At 42.5% G+C, this 27,531-nt stretch overlaps 1 protein-coding gene across 1 annotated transcript; it reads left to right on the top strand.

Annotated features, from left to right (window-relative positions):
• The first annotated feature begins 860 nt into the window (after positions 1 to 860).
• Positions 861 to 26,697, top strand: LOC121576645 (ran-binding protein 10). The gene is made up of 15 exons (XM_041889959.2): positions 861 to 1,209; positions 15,606 to 15,717; positions 16,017 to 16,069; positions 20,340 to 20,507; positions 20,696 to 20,718; positions 20,975 to 21,159; positions 21,259 to 21,371; positions 21,502 to 21,610; positions 22,691 to 22,839; positions 22,983 to 23,175; positions 23,345 to 23,484; positions 23,605 to 23,747; positions 25,429 to 25,540; positions 25,966 to 26,107; positions 26,312 to 26,697. The coding sequence occupies exons 1-14, from the start codon at positions 1,011 to 1,013 to the stop codon at positions 26,094 to 26,096; spliced, it is 1,830 nt and encodes a 609-aa protein (XP_041745893.1). The 5' UTR covers positions 861 to 1,010; the 3' UTR covers positions 26,097 to 26,107; positions 26,312 to 26,697.
• The last annotated feature ends 834 nt before the right edge of the window (positions 26,698 to 27,531 follow it).

Here is a 27,531-nt window from a genome sequence, read left to right as displayed (position 1 = left end):
TCACAAAATAGATGGCATCATGAGGAAGGAAAATTATGTGGATATATTGAAGCAACATCTCAAGACATCAGTCAGGAAGTTAAAGCTTGGTTACAAATGGGTCTTCCAAATGGAAAATGACCCCAAGCATACTTCCAAAGTTGTGGCAAAATGGCTTAAAGACAACAAAATCAAGGTATCGGAGTGGCCATCACAAAGCCCTGACCTCAATCCTATAGAAAATGTGTGGGCAGAACTGAAAAAGCATGTGCGAGCAAGGAGGCCTACAAACGTGACTCAGTTACACCAGCTCTGTCAGCCAAAATTCACCCAACTTATTGTGGGAAGCTTTTGGAAGGCTACCCGAAATGTTTGACCCAAGTTAAACAATTTAAAGGCAATGTTACCAAATACTAATTGAGTGTATGTAAACTTCTGACCCACTGGGAATGTGATGAAAGAAATAAAAGCTGAAATAAATCATTCTCTCTACTATTATTCTGACATTTCACATTCTTAAAATAAAGTGGTGATCCTAACTGACCTAAAACAGGGAATTTGTACTAGGATTAAATGTCAGGAATTGTGAAAAACTGAGTTTAAATGTATTTGGCTAAGGTGTATGTAAACTTCCGACTTCAACTGTAAATATGAATGAGGAATTGCAATGAAAATGTTTTCCTCTATCTGCTATAATAAGACTGGGGAGCTCAACATGGCTTGACCGTATACAACCACTCAAACTACATTTCCTAGCTTCCTTTTCACGGACTCAAGTGGAAAGAATAGACCAAAGAGGGGAGAGCGGGGGTTCTGTAGTCGATTCTAAAAATCTTGCTAGTGGATAGCCCTGTATTCAACTACAGTACCCACACTCCACTGTCAGTCCTACTGTAGAGAGCTTTGGTTATCCGTGGATATCACACCATTGCTATCATCTCTGACTATCTCACTGTTCTCTCTCCTGTGTGTCAACGGATTGACATAGTAGAGTAGAAAACAAGCAAAAATAAAATAATCTCTAGCAGAAAATGGCAGAGCTTGGAGCGGGGAGTCTGCTGTTGGGGGATCCTGCTTTTAATTACCAAGAACACGAGCTAAATGAGCGATTGAAGCGGCTCTACCCGGCCGTGAATGAGGAAGAGACCCCTTTACCCCGATCTTGGAGCCCCAAGGATAAATACAGCTACATCGGACTCTCACAGAACAATCTGCGGGTACATTACAAAGGTATACAGATGTGACAACTAGTATAACATTTCGTACCTAGATGTCTGTCATTTACGTAAGACACTCCGGAGGGTTAGCGTCGAGTCTGTATGAGATTATGTGTATGCAATCTTCCCGATCTAGTTTGAGCTGCCTCGCTTTGCTTTGTTTCGGAGGAGAGCGAATGCCCAAATGGTTGACAGTGAACTCGCTAACCATGACAGTATTCAAGCATATCCATTTCTTTGACTAACGTTCAACTCCACGGTCTCTTTGTTTAACGTTAGTTTTATTTTTGCTTTACCACCACTTGGTTACCTCTTTGATCACGATAATCGAAATATTAACCTAACTAGCAATGCCACAATTTGTTAGTAATAACAAGCGACGCACAGCTAGCTATCTCGCTAGCATACTTGGCTATAAAGCGAGCTAATGTTAGCTCGCTAGCTAAATTTAGCTAGCTAACTAGCTAATAACAGATAGTTAGCTAACGTTATGCAAGATAATGCTAATTGCACGCCATCGTTGTTAGCCCAATACAGTAGCTAAATATGAGCTTGTAAACATTAGCTAGTTAGTAGTAACGTTATTATTATTTATTATTATAAGTAGCTAGCTAACAATATAAATGTACTGGCTAGCTAAAAGTTAACCCTGGCGTTAACATAAAAACAAATCTCCTTCACACAGTTGGCATAACCCACGAGTAGACGTTAACAATTTGCTTGTATTTTGTGATCAAATGAGCACCAGACAGTCCAGAACAAGGAAATATTGCGTTTTGTTGGCTTGCTAGTTCATGGAAACGTTTTGTGTTGGAATATAATTCTAAATCATTATTCATTCTGGATCCAGTTGGTGAGCATTACGTTACGCTAAAAGGATTCCATTGAGATCTTTATGCACAAAAGAACAACAACAGCGTCTGCCATTTCCAACCCAGCCAGCAACTACACTTTGCTGCAAGGGAGGAGGCCTTGACGCATTTGTTGTGCGTAAAATATCTGCACCTAGATCAGATGGTATTTATGCGGGTAGTTTGAGATATTTGACCATAAACAACTTGTTGGGATGCAGACCGTAGCCTAAGGGAGGTGTGTAACATACAATTGGTTCAGATAGTTATTTAAGTATTCTGCACAAAATCAAAAGTAGGATTTGACAGCTATCCATCTAGCTAGACGTCATCATGCTAATCCCAGCTAACAAGGAATGTTTCCAAGAGACCATTCCCTTAATGTGAAATAGCATTTACCCAGAACGTGGTTACTATGTTCTCAGAATTTAAGATATTAATGTTCTAGACACGTTTCATGGGAACATTGCAAGAACATTCATGTGTCCAGTTCTGTGGGTTAGGAGAATATTCCATCAACTCCCAAACATACACAGAACATGGTTGCCATGTTCTCAGAACACAAGATATTAAAGGTCCCGAATAGTGGAAATCAGGTTTTTCATCAAATTTGATGATATTTGGATGAAACCAGTTCAAAGTAGGGTGACCCAAGTATGAAAAATTACTGTAGCTGGTACATTAATAAAGTTTGATCATAAAGTTACTGGTCCCCTCCCCCATGTCAAACACTTGAATTCAGGAGGCAGGCATTACCAAGGATTTACATCGGGCTTTATGCAATGTCACATAAAGCCGGAAATGTTATACACCAATGGTAGCGCCTTATCATCTGAAATAATTTAAATATGTACCGCCTTAAAACCTTAATCACATGTGCACCTATGCATTGCTTTGACTTTGTTTACAAAACTGTAAACTAGCTCAAGTAGAAGTACTACCAAAGATACTGGTTACCTTTAATCTGTGGTGTGGGCCCCGTGTAGCTCAGTTGGTAGAGCATGGCACTTGCAACGCCAGGGTTGTGGGTTCGATTCCCACGGGGGGCCAGTATGAAAAAATTTATGCACTCACTAACTGTAAGTCACTCTGGATAAGAGTGTCTGCTAAATTACTAAAATGTAAAAATGTGTGACTGTTAGCTAGCAAGCTACTCACAGCATGCCGGCAAAGCACACTGTTATGAAGGGATGCCATAATGTAAAATTAAGCTTTTCATTTCGGGTGGACAGGCTGCACCGAAAATTACGATCATGTCACGCGTGTGTAGTGCACATTTCGAGTGAAGTTGCTTTATCAAATGGGAAGAACATTCGATGGGTCTTGCCAGGAAGCTAATCCTGAAGACGGATGCTGTACCATCATTGACAGTGGATCTTGCAAGCGCTGACCATAATGTAAGTATCAGAGTTTAATGAGTCTGACACGGTGGCCAACATTTTGGGGGATCGCGGGGCTAACATTAGGTAATGCAACTGTGGCTTCTTTGACTTGTGAATGGTATATTTTCTGTAACACACCTGATAATCACTAAATGGTTTTTGTTCTTCCATCCCTAAGCCCCTTACATTGAGTCATAGAATTGCCAGCACACAGCTGATACAAAGGAATGTTGTTCACAAAAGGAGTTGCTGTGTATATAGTATTTGTAATTTACTCCTGAAAATCATATTTTACCATTCCATTGTATGGGTTGTTGTCTTACAGTTGATGTAGCTTGTGTCGTTGGAGCTAATCATGATGTTTGGGGGGGATTATTTAACTTTCCAACTCCTTTTGTCTTTCCACTATCAAGCTGTAATGATATACATTTTACTCTGTCTGTACAGCTTCCCCGGCAACCACCACAGCAGGAATGCTGTGATACAAAATCAGCTTTCCCAAGGCAAAGAAGGGGGATATGCTGTAAAGACAGACCCAACATACTGCAAGTCATAGTTATTCATTTCAAATTTGCATCAATTGAGCATTTCAGGCACACAACAATTCTAAATACAAACATTGAAAAGTTTCACAAAACAGTTCATGACCAAATATTGCATATTTCAAATTGAGTACTTCAAAAACACACAAAAAAAACATTTGTAGAATGAGTAGATCACTACATCAATGAATTGATAGCATCAACTCAGAACAGTAAATTAAAGGAAATTAAACATTTCCCTTTTCAAAAACATTACAGGCTACGTAGACAGGCTCCAGGATCTCGTCTTCAACGAGGTCACCCTTGATCCAGCGCCGTATGTGGGGAAGCAGCGCGTGCTGTCCAGCCCACGACCCCTGTCTGCCCAGTGTGAGAGGCCTAACAAGGAGGAGGCCCTAGCTGGATTTGTCTCCAGCTTCAATCTTGGGAGTGAATGAAGCCAAGTGGGTGACTGAAGCCTTCTTGATTGAAGCGGGATACATGGTTCCCCCTCCTCTCCCGCTTCCCTCCCCATCAATCTCAGTAGTTGGTTGTTATTCACTTTTACTTTATATTATATAACATTTTGTTACTTTGTATAGTTTTTTTCAAGAATTAGGATTGGAGATGAGTGTTTCAAGTTTTACGAATCCTGCAGACTGTATGTGCCTATATTAGGCTTATGGCTCTATTCTGTAATTTTTTTAATGTCAAATGATTTCTCACCATTATTTCTCACCTTTATTTCTAATGAGTGTTCATGTTTGTTCATGTTGATCAATATTTCTGCAATGCTGGCCTATTTTAAAATATCCAATAAATGTCTGATCAATACATACAATGCTGAATATATTGTTGTTTATAACGCTAAAGCAGAGTCACCAATAAATTAGGGTGACTCCCCTAGCGACTCTCGAACCCAGGCCACCAGCACTAATGAAGAACATCCTAACCACTGTCCCAATAACGGATATCTCTAGGGCGAGTATAGTTAGGTCCTGTCCAGAATAAACCCTAAACCCTTCTCCCTAGGCACTTGTGTAGATCTGAAACGACTTGATAGGTGTAAGCAATATAGTTAATGTACTTTGAAGTAAATCTCAGCTCTGTTAAAAGTACACTCAAGAAAAACTTTCATTGATCATAGTGATTTAGGAGTATAATTAAAAGCAGGTTATTATGCCCCACCAATATTAGACAACTATACAGAAAGCCCTTAAATTGTTGAAATAAGTCAATCAAATCAATGATGAGAGAATGGTCAAATTAACTGACACTGACATGGTGGCGTAACAGGAAGATTTGATTTCCATGAACCAAGAGGTTGAGTTCAAATTCCGGGTGTAGACATGTTCAATAATTATTGCTGTGTAAATGAACATGCACTTACAGTGAGGGAAAAAAGTATTTGATCCCCTGCTGATTTTGTACGTTTGCCCACTGACAAAGAAATGATTAGTCTATAATTTTAATGGTAGGTTTATTTGAACAGTGAGAGACAGAATAACAACAAAAAAATCCAGAAAAACGCATGTCAACATTTTTATTAATTGATTTGCATTTTAATGAGGGAAATAAGTATTTGACCCCTCTGCAAAACATGACTTAGTACTTGGTGGCAAAACCCTTGTTGGCAATCACAGAGGTCAGACGTTTCTTGTTGTTGGCCACCAGGTTTGCACACATCTCAGGAGGGATTTTGTCCCACTCCTCTTTGCAGATCTTCTCCAAGTCATTAAGGTTTCGAGGTTGACGTTTGGCAACTCGAACGTTCAGCTCCCTCCACAGATTTTCTATGGGATTAAAGTCTGGAGACTGGCTAGGCCACTCCAGGACCTTAATGTGCCTCTTCTTGAGCCACTCCTTTGTTGCCTTGGCCGTGTGTTTTGGGTCATTGTCATTCTGGGATACCCATCTACGACCCATTTTCAATGCCCTGGCTGAGGGAAGGAGGTTCTCACCCAAGATTTGACGGTACATGGCCCCGTCCATCGTCCCTTTGATGCGGTGAAGTTGTCCTGTCCCCTTAGCAGAAAAACACCCCCAAAGCATAATGTTTCCACCTCCATGTGGACGGTGGGGATGGTGTTCTTGGGGTCATAGGCAGCATTCCTCCTCCTCCAAACATGGCGAGTTGACTTGATGCCAAAGAGCACAATTTTGGTCTCATCTGACCACAACACTTTCACCCAGTTCTCCTCTGAATCATTCAGATGTTCATTGGCAAACTTCAGATGGGCATGTATATATGCTTTCTTGAGCAGGGGGACCTTGTGTGCGCTACAGGATTTCAGTCCTTCACGGCGTACTATGTTACCAATTATTTTCTTGGTGACTATGGTCCCAGCTGCCTTGAGATCATTGACAAGATCCTCCCGTGTAGTTCTGGGCTGATTCCTCACCGTTCTCATGATCATTGCAACTCCACGAGGTGAGATCTTGCATGGAGCCCCAGGCCGAGGGAGATTGACCGTTCTTTTGTGTTTCTTCCATTTGCGAATAATCGCACCAACTGTTGTCACCTTCTCACCAAGCTGCTTGGCGATGGTCTTGTAGCCCATTCCAGCCTTGTGTAGGTCTACGATCTTGTCCCTGACATCCTTGGAGAGCTCTTTGGTCTTGGCCATGGTGGAGAGTTTGGATTCTGATTGATTGATTGCTTCTGTGGACAGGTGTCTTTTATACAGGTAACAAGCTGAGATTAGGAGCACTCCCTTTAAGAGTGTGCTCCTAATCTCAGCTCGTTACCTGTATAAAAGACACCTGGGAGCCAGAAATCTTTCTGATTGAGAGGGGGTCAAATACTTATTTCCCTCATTAAAATGCAAATCAATTTATAACATTTTTGACATGCGTTTTTCTGGATTTTTTTTTTGTTATTCTGTCTCTCACTGTTCAAATAAACCTATCATTAAAATTATAGACTGATAATTTCTTTGTCAGTGGGCAAACGTACAAATCAGCAGGGGATCAAAACAATTTTTCCCTCACTGTAAATCCACTCTGTGTGTGTGAGTATCCCTAACCTTGTCAACAGACAAAAGGAGCTGTGAATAGATCAGTGGTTCACCAATCAGGGCCTTAATGGGCTTGGCAACAGTAACAAGGTGTGATGTGTAATGATGAAACATTTTTTTGGGGGAAGAACGTTTCTTTGGGACCATCAGGCAACGTACTGACAACTGATACACAGAAATGTTCTTGCAACGTCCCCATGAAATGTGTCTAGAACATTAATATTGTATATTCTAAGAACATGGCAACCATGTTCATTGTATGTTTGATGTGATGTTGATGGAATATTCTCCTAACCCTCAGAAAACTGGACACTAAAAACATTAGGGGAACATTACGGGTAACATTACAAAAATGTTCTCTCTACCTAGAATTGTTAGCTGGGATAATGCTTGTTGTGTAATCATAGAAAGAGTAACATCATTCTACATGTTTAGTCAACTGTCAAATCTAATCCCACAACAGTGCTATGAATCATCAGATTGAGTTATTATAGGTCCACAGTCTGTGCTTAACACAGACAGTTAGCCTAGCCTTTAGCGCGTTGGGCCAGTAACTGAAATGTTGCTAGTTTGAATCCCTGAGCCGACAAGGTGAAAACTCTGTTGATTTGCCCTTGAGCAAGGCACTTAACCCTAATTGCTCCAGGGTTGTCGTCAATAATGAATGATCCCTGAAGGTGTCCAGAGGGAGTTGGGATATGCAAAAAAAAATCATTTTCCATTTCACACCTCACACTCATAAAGGTTACCCACTTGTACATGCAGTGAAACAGGACAACTATAAGCACCCCCTATTTGACATTTTGAATATCAAGGAAACAAAATCACACCTCCATTAAGAGACAGAACAATTGTAAGGTCAGTGTAAGGCCCTGGTATTAACATAGGCCTACCTCTTGAATCTACAGAAAGAATAGGCTACTTGTGCTGTTCTCTTAAAGGGATTAGACACACATTAGGCGGCTGTGGTGGTGGTGCTGGAGTTAGGCCTAGGTACACTGCTTTAGTCCGTTTTTGTCTGGTCTTGAAGGTATTAAGGATTTCATGATAATTTGTGAATGGTAATTGCATAATCCCATTAGTTGATAGTGGCTCAAAAAAGCTGTGTGTTTGTTATTTAGGCTGTTTTACATGGGTGGTCGTGTAGAGGGATTGTGGGACGACAGTACAGTCGGATGGGGGAAATGATGAGGTTGTTTCTCTAGACATCTAAAGCTATAGGCTTGTTACTCCCGCATATTTCCATCTAAAAGGACCCATGAGCACCAACGTGAAGTTATAGGAGTCTGTCAAGTTGGGTGTCAAATTATAATTTTTCGATCAATTAAGGCATATATACATTTTTCAATCATTTTCTATCATAAAAATTAGGAATGAGCAAAGGCTTGGATTTCTGGTCAAACAGATGGAAAAGGGTTCTTAGACAACATCTACCAGAAAAAGTGTTAAAATCCAAAGACAATACTGTTGCAGTAAAGACCCCTGCCAACTAATATCAACACTTTTATATTTAGTTTTGGAGAAATTATTTGGTTTGTTTCACAAGTTTGGACAGTACAATAGAGAAAAGTACAGAACAGAAACAGTTAAGTAAAGAAAAGTAGAGTTCAGTACAGTAGAGCACACGAGTACAGTATAATTTACTGTATTGTACTGTACATACTGTATCTACTGTACTGTACTGAACTCTACTGTGCTGTGCTGTACTCTACTGTGCTCTACTGTGATGTCCAAACTTGTGAAACATAGACGTCTATGATTGTTTCAGATTTGGTCTGGTCCGGACCAACCAAATTTGTTCTTGTTTGGGGGCAGAGCTCATTACAATAATACCCAAATATGTGAAAAAATGATATTGTATATTTCTACCTTTGTGTACCTATTCAGGATACATCACCATGAAGAGAATGATATTCATATCTATAATTATGCATTTCTGTATAGTACAGTTCAGGGACCCATTATGTAATTCTGTTACCGGATGTAAATCCACTTCACCATTGATTTAAAAGTTTAACAAACCATCAAATTGTATGCATAAGGCCTACAATTTACAGACATTTTCACAAAAACACATTTACCGTACTGGAAGAACTGTGCAAATGCAAAGTTTCATAACGGAATTACGGTACATTTTTATGCGACCACGTTTTCAAAAAACTCTTAAATATCGGCTCCGAATTACAATTAAAAGATGTCTGCAGAAAGAATGGGGTGTCAGCTATGACAACCTGAGTTTAAAAAAATGAATTTTGGTTATTGAACATGTTTGTTTGACATACGTTTTTAAGTAAAACATCTCAGTCCAAGCGGAATTCCGTGACTGGAACTGCCCTCCCCTAACATCACAGAAGCCACTGTGTGTTGTGTCAAGGACTTTTCAATATTGTATATGCATTTTACGTTTGTTTTTGTCCTCTGCTGAGTTGTCAGTTTCTGTTACTTTTCTTTACCCTGGTGATTTTGATGCTATTTTGACCAGTGTGCAGTTTCCTTTTTGGCTATGGTTAGGCCTAGGTCTATGTTCTGTTGAATACATGGTGGAGCTGGAAACTTGTGAGAGGCTATATCTCAGGATCTAGGCCTATGAAAGAGTTGTATGTAGCCTACATTGTGTGAGAATTATTCTGTAAGAATTCTGTGGTCAGTCTTATCTGTCATTGATGAAAAGAAGAAAGGGAGGGTGTAGCATACATTTATAGGCTAGTTATCAATTGTTGATTAAAGGAGGGCCATCTTTAGACTACTATGTTGTTTCATGGTTTCTATTGATGTTGAGCTTACGTCCTCTGCTCATCATTGGTCTTTTTTAAATTATTTTTGTTAGAAAAGGGCATCAGCTTACCTGATTAATTAAAGAGCAGATAGCCTAGGCTACGTGATTGTGTGTTTTATAAAGTGGTGGTATAGGAATGGGATTAGTGTACCATAGACACATATTGTAAATAATTGGCCTTTGTACTTGCTTCTTTGTGTGATTTAGCCTGTATGTGCTTTCTGCAGGTTTTGTATTTCATGCCACGGTCTTATGTGCTATTGTGTAATTATATAGCCTGTAGGACACATGGCTGACTGTTTAACCATGCCCTGTGATTCCTTTAAGCTGATTTGTAATGTTTTCCAATAGAGAGGGGTTTCTGTCATCTGAAGAACCAATCATGCATGTTCAGTCAGGGGTGACATCAGCAGATTGTGTGACATCACCAGATTGTGTGACATCACCAGATTGTGGTTTCCCCCCAGTCTCTGTGTGAAGTTGTGATGCAGTGTTTGCTAACACTGGCACATTTCTTCCTCTCATTTTCTTTTGTTTTTTATTAGTTTCCTTTGGCATGTTTTTTGTCTATTTATTTCTCATCTTCTACCGTGGATAGTTCTGCTCTACATATTTCTGTTGACCACTGCCTTGACCATGAGGGAGATCCTTTGACTGGACTGGAGCCTTGGAAAGAGAGCAGTGTCAATTTTTTTTTAGCCTAACCAGTAAAAACATGGAAGAGTAAACGTTCCCCACAATATGGTCAACGATTTGCTATATAAACAGACGACATCTTTTTTTTTCAAAGCAACAAAATGGAGCACATTATAATAGCCATGTAGCCTATAATGTTTGAGTACGCTTGCATTGTGCTCTAACATCACATTTTTAACCAAGTACTTAGGTCTATGTGAATGTTACACAACATTGCAACCAAAAGCTACCTCTTGATTTGTTAGATAGCCAGCAAAAAAAACAGCCTTCTTTCTCGCCTAAATGTTTGATTTGTTATTTGTGCCTTTTCTATTTAAAAAAGTGGCAAGTGTGTATGTGTGCGTGTGAGAGAGTGAGATTGACGGAGACAGTGAGGGAGTCTCACTCCCAGGACTGTGGCACTGCTGAGCTGAGTGCTGTCTGCTGAGGTGGTGGTGTGACTGAGTTGGAGGTATTTATAGATGCGAGTATGTGCATGTGTTGTATTTATTATGGGTGTTTGTCTGGTCATAGAGCGGGCCTGCTGAGCTTTGGTTACAGTCATTTCCATCTAAAAGGACCCATGAGCACCAACATGTGAAGTTCATAGGAGTATATCAAATTGTTTGTCAAATGAAAGCTAAGAGTCTATACTTCTGGGAAATGAAGGCATAGATGCATTTTTCAACGATTTTCCATCTTAAACATTTTGCATAAGTAATGGTTTGGATTTCATATATCAGAAAAAGTAGAAATTCATCAAAACACAATAATGTTGAAGTGAAGACCCCTGCCAACTAATATCAACACTTATATTTCGTTTTGGATAAATTATTTGCCTTCTGTAAATTTAAGAAACATTGCATTGTGCTTTGTAATTCCGTTTCCAAAAACCCACATACAGTATCTTAAAGATATTTTCTAATTTCTCTCTCTCATGAGGAGGGAGGATAATGAAAGTTCGCAGAAGTAACAAGTAAAGGTAGACCTACCAATTAGTTTAATGATTATTAAGTGATTAAAACTCTTAATTCTGTTACCAAACCACAGTTGGGTCACCTGCTACTGTCCTCCCTTCCACTGGCATACTGTTATGTTCAGCTCATAACTGTTTTCTTCTCTTTCTGTTGTCTGGTGGTCAAAGTGAGAGTGTGAAAAGTCTGGACAACCCCTCCCTCTCTCTGCCTCTCTCTCTCTTTTCTCTCTCTCCAGTTAATGTTACCTCTCCCGGCTCTTACTGACACCTACCCATGAGCTGCAACCACTGAGCACCGACCGACATCGGACATCCGTGGATGTTGAAAGTAGTTGAAATTTGGTCAGTCCACCCTGGCCTTGATTTCAACATCCACAGACGTCATTTTTTGGGCTGGACCGGCCTTGATTTCAACGTGCATAGACGTCCATGGTTGATGACTGGACCAAATCTGAACCAATCATAGATGTCTATGTTGTACAAGTTTGGACAGCACAGTACAGTATATTGAAGCCCAGTAGAGTACAGTAAAGAAAAGTACGGTAGTGTAGAGTATAATGTGCTGTACTGTGATGTCGAAACTTGTGAAACATAGACATCTAGGATTGGTTCAGATTTGGTCCGGTCCAGACCAACCAAATTTGGTCTTGTTTGCGGGCGGAGGTCATTAGAATAATTTCCATATATGCAAAGGATGATATTGTATATTTCTACCTTTGTGTACCTATTCAGGATACATCGCCATAAAGACAATGACATTCATATCCATAATTATGCATTTCTGTGTAGTACAGATCAGGGGCCCATTAAGTAATTGAGAATAATGAAATATAATAATAATGTATGCACTCACTAACTGTAAGTCGCTCTCGATAAGAGCGTCTGCTAAATGACTAAAATGTAATTCCGTTACCGTAATTCTGTTACTGGGTGTAAATCCACTTCACTTACTGTAGTTCAATAACCAAAATAGATTTTTTAAACTAAAGGTTTCATGTCATAGCTGACACCCCATTCTTTCTGCAGATGTCTTTGAATCTTAATTCGGAGCAGATATTTGAGAGTTTTTGTAAAACATGGTTGCATAAAAAACTGAGGGAGATTTTACCGCAATTCTGTTACCAAACTTTGCATCAGCACAGTTCTTCCAGTAAATGTTTATTTTATTTTGTTTTTCTGTGTAAATTGTTCAAAGTAGTCCTTGTTCATAGAGTTGTATGGTTTGTTTAACTTTGTAATCAGTGGTTTTGTTTGGAATACATGTTAAAGTGAAAAATCTGAGTCTCAGCGTAATTCTGTTACCATGGAATTGCCCTCACAGAAAGGCTAAAAATAGAAGTGATTAATGTTGCTGCTGAAATCAAAAGTGATTATAAATACACTGCTTCTCTATTAGTTGTAATGACTGTGGTAATGCATGAATGGTTGATTAGTGGATTTGTACAATATGGTAATGAAGATGGCTGTGCGTTACAGACAGGGATACAGTACAGAGGCACAGCTCCACTTACATAAATCAAATCAAATCAAATTTTATTGGCCACATGCGCCGAATACAACAGGTGCAGACATTACAGTGAAATGTTTACTTACAGCCCTTAACCAACAGTGCATTTATTTTTAATAAAAAAGTAAAATAAAACAACAACAAAAAAGTGTTGAGAAAAAAAGAGCAGAAGTAAAATAAAATAACAGTAGGGAGGCTATATATACAGGGGGGTACCGGTGCAGAGTCAATGTGCGGGGGCACCGGCTAGTTGAGGTAGTTGAAGTAATATGTACATGTGGGTAGAGTTAAAGTGACTATGCATAAATCATTAACAGAGTAGCAGCAGCGTAAAAAGATGGGGTGGGGGGGGCAGTGCAAATAGTCTGGGTAGCCATGATTAGCTGTTCAGGAGTCTTATGGCTTGGGGGTAGAAGCTGTTGAGAAGTCTTTTGGACCTAGACTTGGCACTCCGGTACCGCTTGCCGTGCGGTAGCAGAGAGAAAAGTCTATGACTAGGGTGGCTGGAGTCTTTGACAATTTTGAGGGCCTTCCTCTGACACCGCCTGGTATAGAGGTCCTGGATGGCAGGAAGCTTGGCCCCAGTGATGTACTGGGCCGTACGCACTACCCTCTGTAGTGCCTTGCGGTCGGAGGCCAAGCAGTTGCCATACCAGGGGGTGATGCAACCAGTCAGGATGCTCTCGATGGTACAGCTGTATAATTTTTTTGAGGATCTGAGGACCCATGACGAATCTTTTCAGTCTCCTGAGGGGGAATAGGCTTTGTCGTGCCCTCTTCACGACTGTCTTGGTGTGTTTGGACCATGATAGTTCGTTGGTGATGTGGACACCAAGGAACTTGAAGCTCTCAACCTGTTCCACTACAGCCCCGTCGATGAGAATGGGGGCGTGCTCAGTCCTCTTTTTTTTCCTGTAGTCCACAAGGGTGCCCACATAGATAGACATGTTCTGCGTGGCATGGCCAACAGATACACTATATATTCAAAAGTATGTGGGCACCCCTTCAAATTAGTGGATTCAGCTATTTCAGACACACCCGTTGCTGACAGGTGTATAAAATCGAGCACACAGCCATGCGATCTCCATAGACAAACATTGGCTGTAGAATGGCCTTACTGAAGAGTTCAGTGACTTTCAACGTGGCACCGTCATCGGATGCCACCTTTCCAACAGGTCAGTTCGTCAAATTTCTGCCCTGCTAGAGCTGCCCCGGTCAACTGTAAGTGCTGTTATTGTGAAGTGGAAACCTCTAGGAACAACAACGGCACAGCCGCGAAGTGGTAGGCCACACAAGCTCACAGTACGGGCCCGCCGAGTGCTGAAACGCGTAGAGCATAAAAATTGTCTGTCCTCGGTTGCAACACTCACTACCGAGTTCCAAACTACCTCTGGAAGCAACATCAGCACAAGAACTGTTCGTCGGGAGCTTCATGAAATGGGTTTCCATGGCCGAGCAGCCGCACACAAGCCTAAGATCACCATGCGCAATGCCAAGCATCGGCTGGAGTGGTGTAAAGCTCGCCTCCATTGGACTCTGGAGTAGTGGAAACGCGTTTTCTGGAGTGATGAATCACGCTTCACCATCTGGCAGTCTGACAGACGAATCTGGGTTTGGCGGATGCCAGGAGAACGGTACCTGCCCCAATGCATATTGCCAACTGTATAAAGTTTGGTGGATGAGGAATAATGGTCTGGGGCTGTTTTTCATGGTTCGGGCTAGGCCCCATAGTTCCAGTGAAGGGAAATCTTAACGCTACAGCATCCAATGACATTCTAGATGATTCTGTGCTTCCAACTTTGTGGCAACCGTTTGGGAAGGCCCTTTCCTGTTTCAACATGATAATGCCCCTGTGCACAAAGCGAGGTCCATACAGAAATGGTTTTCGAGATCAGTGTGGAAGAACTTGACTGGCCTGCACAGAGCCATGACCTCAACCCCATCGAACACCTTTGGGATGAATTGGAACGCCGACTGCGAGCCAGGCCTAATCGCCCAACATCAGTGCCCGACCTCACTATTGCTCTTGTGGCTGAATGGAAGCAAGTCCCCGCAGCAATGTTCCAACATCTAGTGGAAATCTTTCCCAGAAGAATGGAGGCTGTTATAGCAGCAAAGGGGGGACCAACTCCATATTAATGTCCATGATTTTGGAATGAGATGTCTGACAAGCAGGTGTCCACATACTTTGGGTCATGTAGTGTACTTCACAGCAGCACTGTGCACAGGCCTTAGGTGTCCTGTTATCAACCAGTAAGGAGGGTTAGATTACAGTGTGTAACACACTCACACACACACACAGGGGTTGTGTAAGCTGTCACAATTACGAGCTGGATGGAGTGGCGAGACAGTGACAGCGTCACTATACTGACCCTGACATTACTCTGTTGCCGGAGTGTTCCAGGCTAAATGAACTCCGTGCTTCTGATTAGTTTGGCATTCATGTATACGGCTATGAAGGGACATTGGACCTAAGATTTCATGTCACAGGATTTAAGTATGAATTTGCATGAATATTATTGTAAATAGAGGTAGGATTGACAGGGAAATGGTTGAGGTTTGAAATGGTTTCGTAATTTGTACAGTATGAGGCTTTTCAGGGTCCTTGGGGAGAGAAGCCTTGACCTTTTTCAGATTGACAGAGTTGTGGGATGTTTGTGGTGTACTGTACTGACTGAAACAAAGCGTTTTGCTCCTTCTGTAGGCCATGGGAAGAATCATAAGGATGCTGCATCTGTGCGTGCCACTCATCCCATACCAGCCGCCTGTGGGATCTACTACTTTGAAGTGAAGATTGTCAGCAAGGGCAGGGATGGGTACGTAGTTGCTGATAGTTAGTACCCCTAATGTTCTAACCTCATACGTTTAATTATTACACCACGATCTGTTTACTCATGTTAGCTATTACTGTAGGCCATCTCTATTTGTGCAGTTGAAAATGGCATGTTGAGCAACATGTAGAGAAACTAAAGAGAGCAGTAAATAAAGGAAAGCAACTTTGGGTCTGAAAGGATTAATCAGTCCAGCTATTGACCCATATCAGACTGACTCATGTTGTCTAAGCTAATGATGTCTCTAACCTTTGACCACCTCCTGTTGTTGTTGTTGTCTCCAGGTACATGGGAATTGGTCTGTCTGCCCAGGGGGTCAACATGAACAGACTGCCTGGTGAGTATGAGGGATGGTAAGGGAAGAGGGAAGGGAGGGCGGTGGCAGAAGGGAAGGCTGAGTCAGTATGGGATGAGTGTGGGTTTTGGAGGTCAAAGGGTTCACAGCTAGAACCCTGCCCTGCTGTATTGGTTTATGACTGAAGGACAAGGGGTAGTAGTCAGTGTGTGCTTTGGTTGTGCGACTGTAATAGATTGTGGACAACTAAATGTGTTTTTTAAACACAACTCTGAAATTAGCACAACTCAAAAATGAAAACATGTTATCTTCAGATCTCCTCACACCATCACTGCAGCAGTGACTGATGTGATTCTAGATAAAAACCACATAAGGTTCAGTTTTTACTATTTGAGGGGCACAGTTTTAAGGTGTTAATCTACGTTTTAGAGTGCCATGGGAATCTATATCCAGATTTGTGTTTCCAGATTTGTCATCTTTCCTCTGGAGTGCCTGGATGGATCTAGATTCAATGTCACATTAAAACCATGTGTAGTGATGATGTCTCCTAGAGTGTCTAACTGCTCCAGAGCATGCATGGGCTTGTTTGAGCACAGCCGTTAGTAATGAGAGGATGAAATTTAACATGCGAAATACCAGCAAGTACCCTTTTTCCTCCACATAAAAGCTTTCGGTGTCTGTATGAAGGTCAGGTGATAGTGGAGCTGCCACAGGCAGGATGGCTGGCTCACATTCATTGAAGAGGAAGGGAGAAATAAACGAGTAATCGTTGATAATTGCATTTCAAGAAATCCGCTTAAGGCCATCTCATCCTCAATACAGTATAGGCCTAGGGCCCAAATTGAATTTTCCTCAATCATAAATTCTACAATAGTTACATATAGACCTACTGTTGAATGGTCAGAACATAGATCAAATTGGTCCATCTGCAGCACTCCTGATACAGTGAATGAAGCCATCCAAGCAGAAACTCAAGCCAAGGCCTGATGAGATTGGATTGGATTGAATGTAACCAAACAGGCTAGTAGATGAGTGTGTTTACCACCAAACACAGAGGGGAGATGTGAGCAGTATCACTGCATGAATACAGGGCCATCTGCACCCTGGACTGGCCTGGCCCACTGCTCAGCAGTAATTAGTTAACCAAACACTCTTTCTTTCATCACCAGTTGAACAGGCAATGGAGGTTAAACAGAAAGTACATGTAGATTTAATACATTCTTACCTCTGTAGCTCAGCTGGTAGAGCACGGCGCTTGTAACGCCAAGGTAGTGGGTTCGATCCCCGGGACCACCCATACACAAAAAAAATTTATGCACGCATGACTGTAAGTCGCTTTGGATAAAAGTGTCTGCTAAATGGCATATTATTATTATTATTATTACATAACTCCATCAAATTCTCTCTTGCCCTTTCTCTCCACTCTCATGCATGTGAAGATATCACTGATTGGCTGCTGGGGACACAAGACAGGTTGGAAGAGGGTTGGCATATTGCTGCCGAGGGGCTGACAGTATGTTTCCCCTTGTGCACTGATGCAATTCCCTGCCTATTAGATAATTCCTCAATGCTGCTCTGACCAATCATATGACCCCTGCCTCAGGCTGTGTCACCTGCCTATTGGGTTCTCCATGGCGCCTGAGGCCTTTGGAATGCTTTGGACTCATCCAGCCAATTCTACATGCTCTTGCTGACTACAACTGCTGTTTATTCACTCCCAGCTCTGAGTGCTTCAAATGTATCTCTGTTACACAATGGTTGGAATATGGTGGAAATGGCTGCATGTGTGTGTGAGAGAGTTTAGTTGTATGAACATATTGTTTATGAAGATTTATTTAGGTTTCTAGTACATTATATGCCAACGGACTTCAGTACATTTCTGTGACCCGTGTGTGTGTGGTCTGGTTCTGGCTGGAATAGTTGTAATATTCCCTGTTGACCTCTGTGTGTCTGATCCCATAGTGGAGCCCTGTCTATTTCATTAGCATGTAGGGAACACTGAGCCCAGCTTTAGGAGCAATATCCCTGTCAGCGCTGCTCCGCACATTCATCTAATACCTCACAGTTCACACACACAACCTACTTTCTCTGCGCCACTTTCACTTTTTGGTTGGTGACAGATATTGATTGAGCCAAGAATATACACTCACTGCACACACACATACAGTTGAAGTGGGAAGTTTACATACACCTTAGCCAAATACATTTAAACTCAGTTTCACAATTCCTGACATTTAATCCTAGTAAAAAATCCCTGTCTTAGGTCAGTTAGGATCACCACTTTATTTTAAGAATGTGAAATGTCAGAATAGTAGAGAGAATTATTTATTTCAGCTTTTATTTCTTTCATCACATTCCCAGTGGGTCAGAAATTTACATACACTCAATTAGTATTTGGTAGCATTGCCTTTAAATTGTTTCACTTGGGTCAAACGTTTCGGGTAGCCTTCCACAAGCTTCCCACAATAAGTTGGGTGAATTTTGGCCCATTCCTGGTGTAACTGAGTCAGGTTTGTAGGCTTCTTTGCTCGCACCCGCTTTTTCAGTTCTGCCCACAAATGTTCTATAGGATTGAGGTCAGGGCTTTGTGATGGCCACTCCAATACCTTGACTTTGTTGTCCTTAAGCCATTTTGCCACAACTTTGGAAGTATGGTTGGGGTCATTGTCCATTTGGAAGACCAATTTGCGACCAAGCTTTAACCTCCTGACTGATGTCTTGAGATGTTGCTTCAATATATCCACATAAGTTTCCTTCCTCATGATGCCATCTATTTTGTGAAGTGCACCAGTCCCTCCTGCAGCAAAGCACCCCCACAGCATGATCCTGCCACCCCCGTGCCTCACAGTTGGAATGGTGTTCTTCGGCTTGCAAGCCACCCCCTTTTTCCTCCAAACATAACAATGGTCATTATGGCCAAACAGTTCTATTTTTGTTTCATCAGACCAGAGGACATTTCTCCAAAAAGTACGATGTGCAAACCGTAGTCTGGCTGTTTTAATGGTGGTTTTGGAGCGGTGGCTTCTTCCTTGCCGAGCGGCCTTTCAGGTTATGTCGATATAGGACTTGTTTTACTGTGGATATAGATACTTTTGTACCTGTTTCCTCCAGCATCTTCACAAGTGCCTTTGCTGTTGTTCTGGAATTGATTTGCACTTTCCGCACCAAAGTACATTCATCTCTAGGAGACAGAACGCGTCTCCTTCCTGAGCGGTATGATGGCTGCGTGGTCCCATGCTGTTTATACTTGCGTACTATTGTTTGTACAGATGAACGTGGTACCTTCAGGCGTTTGGAAATTGCTCCCAAGGATGAACCAGACTTGTGGAGGTCTTGGCTGATTTCTTTAGATTTTCCCATGATGTCAAGCAAAGAGGCACTGAGTTTGAAGGTAGGCCTTGAAATACATCCACAGGTACACCTCCAATTGACTCAAATGATGTCAATTAGCCTATCAGAAGCTTCTAAAGCCATGACATCATTTTCTGGAATTTTCCAAGCTGTTTAAAGGCACAGTCAACTTAGTGAATGTAAACTTCTAACCCACTGGAATTGTGATACAGTGAATTGTAAGTGAAATAATCTGTCTGTAAACAATTGTTGGAAAATGTACTTGTGTCATGCACAAAGTAGATGTCCTAACCGACCTGCCAAAACTCTAGTTTGTTACCAAAAAATTTGTGGAGTGGTTGAAAAACGAGTTTTAACCTAAGCGTATGTAAACTTCCGACTTCAACTGTAGGCCTATATAATACACCCCCCCACAAACACATGCACTGACTTGAAGATCTATCATCCACATCTCCCTCTGCACACAGTCTATGTCCTTCCCGGTCCCTATTGATACCATGCACAAACATCATATGTACTGCTCTGTTTGAGTATGACTCATCAGTCAGTGCTCCTATTCAGAGACGGATGCCTCTCGCTGGCCAACCAGAGTATTTCACATGCTATACAGGACAGGAGTGGGGATATCCTAATTAGAAAGATACCATTTGTCAGGCTCAGCTCTACCCCATGTCAGTGTCTTTATGGGGATTATATTACTCATCACACTGCTGGGGTCACCCATCTCACTCCTTCCCCTCTCAAATTTATGAGTAGCACTGCCCTAACCATGACCCGATGCATATTAATCTAGCTAGATTTGAGATGAGAATGGTTACCTCTAGTTGTAAGCTTCTGAAAGTGTTAGTTCAATATGCCTTGATTTTCTCTGTTTCCTCCAGGTTGTTAATGTGTAATATTAAATATTCATGCCATGGGTCTAGATTTCCTCTAATCACTTCTGCCTTGTCTCCTGTCCCAGGTTGGGACAAGCACTCATATGGTTACCATGGCGACGACGGACACTCCTTCTGCTCTTCAGGGACTGGCCAACCATATGGCCCAACTTTCACCACAGGCGATGTGATTGGCTGCTGTGTGAACCTAATTAATAACACCTGTTTCTACACCAAGAACGGCATCAGTCTAGGTGAGAACTGCACACCAACATTGCAGGGAAAAAAACATCCAAGTTAATTGTTATATGAAAATACAATATGCTTCACCCATTTGAAATGTTCCCAGGCAATTTATACGATTCTGTTTACTTGGTTGCAGATTATAACATTTTAAATTTCTTCCAGTCCATTAACACTTTTCCCTCTGTTTGTTCTCCAGGTGTAGCCTTTACAGACCTCCCTGTGAGTATTACACTGAAATTTGGACATGTTCAATGTCAAGGACTTCTGTTGCAATCAGTAGTGGTAGCTTTGCTGCTTCCAATAGTGGTGATGATATGAAAGACCTACATTATTCACGGTTGCCATGCCATCAAATTATCAAGTGATCAAAATGAATGGCAAGTTCTTACCATTATGGCCAGAGGGGGAATGTGCCCTTGCCAAGGTGTGCATATTGTATATGCCTGTGTTTTCACACCTCTCCCTTTACCCACAGCCCAACCTGTACCCCACAGTGGGCCTGCAGACTCCAGGAGAGATTGTGGATGCTAACTTTGGCCAGCAGCCCTTTGTGTTTGACATTGAGGACTATATGAGTGAATGGAGGGCTAAGATCCATGGCATGATCGCCCGCTTCCCAATCGGAGAGAGACTGGGGGAGTGGCAGGCAGTGCTTCAGAAGTAAGGGATCCATACCCACACCACACTTATCACCCTAACAGACTACTGTGTCTTTCTCTGTACTACTGTAAGGCTAAACCATGTCTTTGATTCTTTCAGTATGGTATCCACCTACCTGGTGCATCATGGGTACTGTGCCACGGCCACAGCCTTTGCCAGGGCTACAGAGACCTTGATCCAGGAGGACCAGACCTCCATAAAGAACAGACAGAGTGAGAACCACACTAAGGCTCCACACTGACAATACCATGGAAACACTGAGGAGCAATCACTGTCATTCATTTGACCACAGTCATCCATCCAATCAGTTTTTAATGGTAACATGCATCTTTTTGTCGACAGGAATACAGAAGCTGGTATTGGCAGGGAGGGTTGGTGAGGCCATCGAAGCCACACAGCAGCTGTACCCTGGGCTCCTAGAACACAACTCCAATTTACTGTTCATGTTGAAGTGAGCAGCCTTGTACCCAACTATGGGACTCTAATGAGTGTTTATCAAAGGGCTAAATGAAGGAGTATTGGAATTGTGGGGCTTAAATAAGCACTGCTAGTCTTGTAGTGCCTTTGCAGGCTCAGGCACATGCAACACAACCCTAGAAGCACTTAGCAGTAAAGCTGTGGCCTGCTGCCCAGCTGTGTGTTTATGGCACAAAGACATTAGATTACATTAATAAATCCTGTGATCCGCTGAGAAGCAGACACACAGCAAGAAGGCCAGTATTTCTGGCTCTCTTATAGAGGTAGAGAGGAGCTTGTTGTAGCAATAGAGGAGCGTTACACAGAGAGGGGGCAGGGTGAGCACAAGGTCACAGTTGCTGCCGCTGAGGGAACTCATGATTTGATTGGTCATGCCTGTTGCTCCATTTTGTCATGGAAGAGGAGTGAGCAGAGCGGTCGCTGTTCTGTTTGACATTCATCCAATGGTAATGACATGTATCCATAAAACCAGATACTCATACTCTGGAACCAGTCTGACTTGTTCCTGTTACATTTATATATTTCTGGGTACAAAGACATGATCTTACATGGCCACACCTTTGCTGACCTCTGAAAGAAATTGAAGTATTGCAATAATTATTCAAGTTGACAATTGTGTTCAGACTGCATTCAGACTGTTTTTTGTTCAAGCAAGTGAGCATGCATGAGATATCAGACAGTTAAGCAGAATGTAGTGTTTGTTATCAAATAGTACAATGCATTCCTGGATAAAGAATGTCAGACATTGCAATATATTGTAGAGTAGTGATCAGACTCTTAGATGGATAGTAGAGTGGTTGTGAATGATGTCAGAGAGTAAGTCATTTAGCAGATGCTCTTATCCAGAGCGACTTACAGTTAGTGCATTCATCTTCGCAGTCATAGTACAGTCAAGTACATTTTTCCTTAATACAGTAGTTATCGACAAAGTCAGTGCTAGTACGAAAAGACAAGTGCGAGTGTTAGTGCAAAGAAGGCAAGGGTGTTAGTACATTTTTTGAGTGTAGATATAGAGTGAATGTCAGACAGATTAATGGTTGCCTGTCCCTCCCAGGTGTCGGCAGTTTGTGGAGATGGTGAACGGTACAGACAGTGAGGTACGATGCTTTAGTGTCCGCTCCCCCAAGTCCCAGGACAGCTACCCTGGCTCCCCCAGCCTGAGCCCCCGACATGGAGCCACCAACCCCCATCTGCACAGCGCAGGTAAGGGAAACACCTGCAAATCCACCCATCCACCCTACACACTCCTAATTACCTATCCATCCACCCAGTGTGTTACAAACACATAAGAGAGAGGATTGTCCATCTGTTGGATCTGTTTCACCCTGGCTCTCTGTCCATTCCAGGAGCAGACAGCCCAACATGCAGTAACGGGGTCACCCCTCCCAACAAGAACAAGAGCCACAACAAGTACCCTGGTGTCAGCTCTGCCTCCTCCTCCTCCTCTTCCTCCCCTTCCTCTGTCAATTACTCTGAGTCCAACTCCACTGACTCCACCAAGTCCCAGCCTCACAGTGGCACCAGCAACCAGGAGACCAGGTGTGTGGCAAGGCAAGGGTCTATGTGTTTAGTAATGTATCTCTGTTTTTACTGGGGTGCCAGGTGCGTGTCTGTCATCTGTGTCCGTGAGTGTGAGAGAGAGGCAGAACATCTGTGGTATAATGACGTTGTGTATGGATGAGTGAACCTGACTGTGAGTCCTCTGCAGTGACAGTGAGATGGAGATCGAGGCAGAGCACTACACTAATGGGGTGGCGGAGAACTCCTCTACTCGGATCATGAACGGCACCTACAAGCATCAAGAAATCCTGCAGGCTGAGGACGGCAGCCTGGGAAACGGAGTGGCAGGTACAGACGCTTGACACACACACGCTTCCTATTTTGATTGTCAGGCGCAAGTGTAAAATACACTCTGTCCGTGGCTGGCCTCTGACCCTGTGTGTGCATGTCCCTCCTTCCTTGGAGAAGACAGCTGTGCCTCCAGACAGCTGTGTGGAGGGAACCAGGCAGCCACAGAGAGGATGATCCAGTTTGGCCGCGAGCTGCAGGGCCTCAACGAGCAGCTGTGCCGGGAATACGGCAAGAACGCCACGCACAAGAAGATGCTGCAGGTACCAGAGGGGGAGAGGGAGGGGGGAGGAAAGAGGGACAGGCCTGGGAGGTTTCACACAAAATAAGACTGGCACACTGTGTGACTGTGACTCACAAATTGTATAATTTTCAACCACCGCCCTGGGGCATGTTTTGTTATGCTGCAGTACAATGACTTGCAGGATTTCCAAGGGCGGCAGGTAGCCTAGTGGTAAAGAGCGTTGGGCCAGTAACCGGTTCGAATCCCCGAGCCGGTAAGGCGGAAAAATCTGCCCTTCTGCACTTGAGCAAGGCAGTTAACCCACAACAACAACTGCTCCCGGGCGCCGATGACGTCGATTAAGGCAGCCCCCCCGCACTTCTCTGATTCAGAGGGGTTGGGTGGCCCTCCTGTAGCTCAGTTGGTAGAGCATGGCGCTTGCAACGCCAGGGTTGTGGGTTCGATTCCCACGGGGGGCCATTATGAAAAATGTATGCATTCACTAACTGTAAGTCGCTCTAGATAAGAGCGTCTGCTAAATGACTAAAATGTAAATGTTAAATGCAGATGACACATTTTCGTTGAATGCATTCAGTTGTGCAACTGACTAGTTATCCCCTTTCCCTTCTGAGCTGTTTACACACTACTACTTGTATATGGCCATTGGAAAATCTATCCCTAGTATTGTTCTCCTACAATTAAGGTAGATTCACTGAAAGCGTCTATGACGGGTTGGCAACAGGCGGTCCATGTGCCAAAACTGGTCCGCAAGAGATATTGTTTTGTCACCCCAAAGTTTTATTTATCTGTTTTTGGTCAGAAAATACTGTAAAACCACCAGGAATTCAGCTTAAAATGTGTTTAATTGAGCAAATCTGTTCCCAAGAGACATATGTGATCATGTCTTAATGTAATTCAAGGTATAAAATGGTTATTTTCAAATACAATCTCTTATTATTATTATTATTATTATTATTATTATTATTATTATTATTATTTTTTTTTACCCCCTTTTTCTCCCCAATTTCGATCTTGTCTCATCGCTGCAACTCCCCAGGGGCCTCGGAAAGCAAAGGTCGAGTCATGCGTCCTCCGAAACATGACACGCCTAACCGCGCTTCTTAACACCCGCCCGCTTAACCCGGAAGCCAGCCACACCAATGTGTCGGAGGAAACACTGTTCAACTGATGACCGAGGTCAGCCTGCAGGCGCCCGGCCCGCCACAAGGAGTCGCCAGAGCAGCCAAACCCTCCCCTAACCCCGACGATGCTGGGCCAAACCCTCCCCTAACCCCGACGATGCTGGGCCAAACCCTCCCCTAACCCCGACGATGCTGGGCCAAACCCTCCCCTAACCCCGACGATGCTGGGCCAATTGGGACTCCCGATCACGGCCGGTTGTGATACAGCCCGGGATCGAACCCGGGTCTGTAGTGATGCCTCTGTAGTGACACCACTCGGGAGGCCCCATACAATCTCTTTTTAGGCTTAGTTGTGGTCAATTTCCAGTGTACAAATTATTATAATTATGTTCCGGCCCCCCGACCATCCACTCCGACAAAAGTTGCCTACCCCTGGTCTATGATGTTCCCTCTGTTTACGACAGACCATTCTACTGCTTCCAAATCATAGTCATTAATGGGCTATTGGGCTTGAACTGGTCAGGCTGTTTTCTTTCTTTCTCTCGAGCTTCCTATCCCTCTCTCTTTCTTTTACCACAGGATGCATTCAGTCTATTAGCATATTCAGATCCCTGGAACTGCCCAGTGGGGCAACAGCTAGATCCAATGCAGAGAGAAAATATCTGCTCCGCTCTCAACAGCGCCATCTTGGGTAAGGCTACGTTTCACATACACAATGTCATGAATACACACTGTATATTGTTTTACTATTTTAATTTTTTCTACAAAGATGTTTTTGGGGGCAGTAACTCCCAGCACCACAAATGTGTTGGGCTTGGTAGTGTGCGTGTTAACTCTCTTCTAATGAATACACACTGTACATTTTGCCATGTACACGTTTGAGTCACACCAGTGGAGGCTGCTGAGGGGAGGACCGCTAATAATAATGGCTGGAATGGTCAATGGAATGGTATCAACCACATGGAAACCACATCTTTGATGTGTTTGATACCATTCCATCGACTCCATTCCAGCCATTATTATGAGCCGTCTCCCCTCAGCAGCCTCTACTGAGTCGCACATGCTTTATTAATGTACACACCCTGATGATGCCTGTGTTGTCTTTTGGCCCCTCAGAGTCTCAGAACTTGCCTAAGCAGCCCCCTCTGATGTTAGCTGTTGGTCAGGCCACAGAGTGTGTCCAGCTCATGGCTAGGGTCCGCTCAGGCTCCTGTTCCTTCGCCAGAGTTGACAGCTTTTTGCACTAGCCCCAGTCCAGGTGAGTCTGCACCGACACCCACACATAACGACCCTCCCCTTCTAGCACCACGTCAATGATTCTTTTTGAACCTATAGGGAACGTTTCAGGAACATTTTTGACTACACATGACCCATGCTGTTATCATCAACATGATCAAGCAGGATTGTAGTGTTGGACAGATTGCAATACAGCAGTTCCAAAATTGTTCCTTTCATTCTTAAGGCAATGTTCAGGACTGCAAAGAAGAGGACTTTCCAATGGGTTGCCAGATGACTGAGGAGATCATGTGTTTGAATTGGTGTGTTGCTTGCCATTTGGCAGAAGCAGATGGGCAGGGGAATGAGTAGAACATGAGAAGAAAGCTTGTTTTTAATTTAGTATTATCAAATACAAAATGTGTGACACTATTTAAAGATAATTAATTATTCTGTTTATCTAGTCATTTTTGAGTTTTTATTTGGTCAGTTTGTTGTGCTCATCTTGAAAAAAATAATCTAATTCCGTTTTTGTTTTTATGAGTGGATTTGAATTCCCTACACAGTATTTAAAGATGTTCATCATATCAAATAAATTCACATTGGTAGGCTTTGTCGTTACCAAGCAAGATACTCTGGTTTCTCATTCAGAACTCAGGTATTCACAAGACATTTGTCATCTCAGTATGGGATATTGTAGACAAGAGGTATGTTTAACCAGCAGTACAGTGGCTCCTATTTAGGACCATCATTTTTTGGTTCAAATTCTTACTTCTTAGTATGCCTCCAAAAATGGATTTAATTGAAAGTTAAAGGTCTGAATTGGCTTTTGAAAGTACACATGGCTGTAAGCCACTAACCTGCTGGTCACCTTAAAGCCCCAGACGGTAGCACAAATGAAATAATGACACTGATTCATTTGTGAGTTTCAATAAACAGTAAGTGTAGTGTATTTCCAATCAAGTGTCTCCACTAGTTTGATGTGTAACATAGGCTGCGTTTACACAGGCAGCCCAATTCTGATTTGTTTTTCACTAATTGGTCTTTTGACCCAATCAGATAAGCCCTGAAAAAGATCTGATGTGATTGGTCTAAAGACCAATTAGTGGAAAGAAGATCAGAATTGGGTTGCCTGTGTAAACGCAGCCTATGTTACACATCAAACTAGTGGAGACACTTGATTGGAAATATACTACACTTGCATACAGTAACAATACACAGACATACAGTGCTGTGGGTAATTTGAATTTGGAAATCACTCTCTGGTTTTTTACTTGCTAATTGTATTGAAGATACCTTTATGAAGTCAGATGTTGAATATATACAATATAATTATACATTGAATAAAAAAGTGAAACTATTTGCCAAATACAAGGCTTTTAATTTGACCTAAACTTTTCTAATAACCAATGGTACTTGCCAGTTGCCCCACTTATTCCACACATTCAGTCAATCAGTCTTTTCATA

This window comes from Coregonus clupeaformis, chromosome 11, assembly GCF_020615455.1.
Source record: "Coregonus clupeaformis isolate EN_2021a chromosome 11, ASM2061545v1, whole genome shotgun sequence".
Classification (NCBI taxonomy): Eukaryota; Metazoa; Chordata; class Actinopteri; order Salmoniformes; family Salmonidae; genus Coregonus; species Coregonus clupeaformis.
This window is presented reverse-complemented; position numbering and strand designations above follow the sequence as displayed.

Excerpts from the sequence above, each read along its gene's own strand:
- LOC121576645 (XM_041889959.2), top strand. The coding sequence starts at position 1,011 with ATGGCAGAGCTTGGAGCGGGGAGTCTGCTGTTGGGGGATCCTGCTTTT. Across the intron at positions 16,070-20,339 it reads CAACATGAACAGACTGCCTG|GTTGGGACAAGCACTCATAT; the intron begins GTGAGTATGAGG and ends CTCCTGTCCCAG. Across the intron at positions 23,748-25,428 it reads CGCACAAGAAGATGCTGCAG|GATGCATTCAGTCTATTAGC; the intron begins GTACCAGAGGGG and ends CTTTTACCACAG.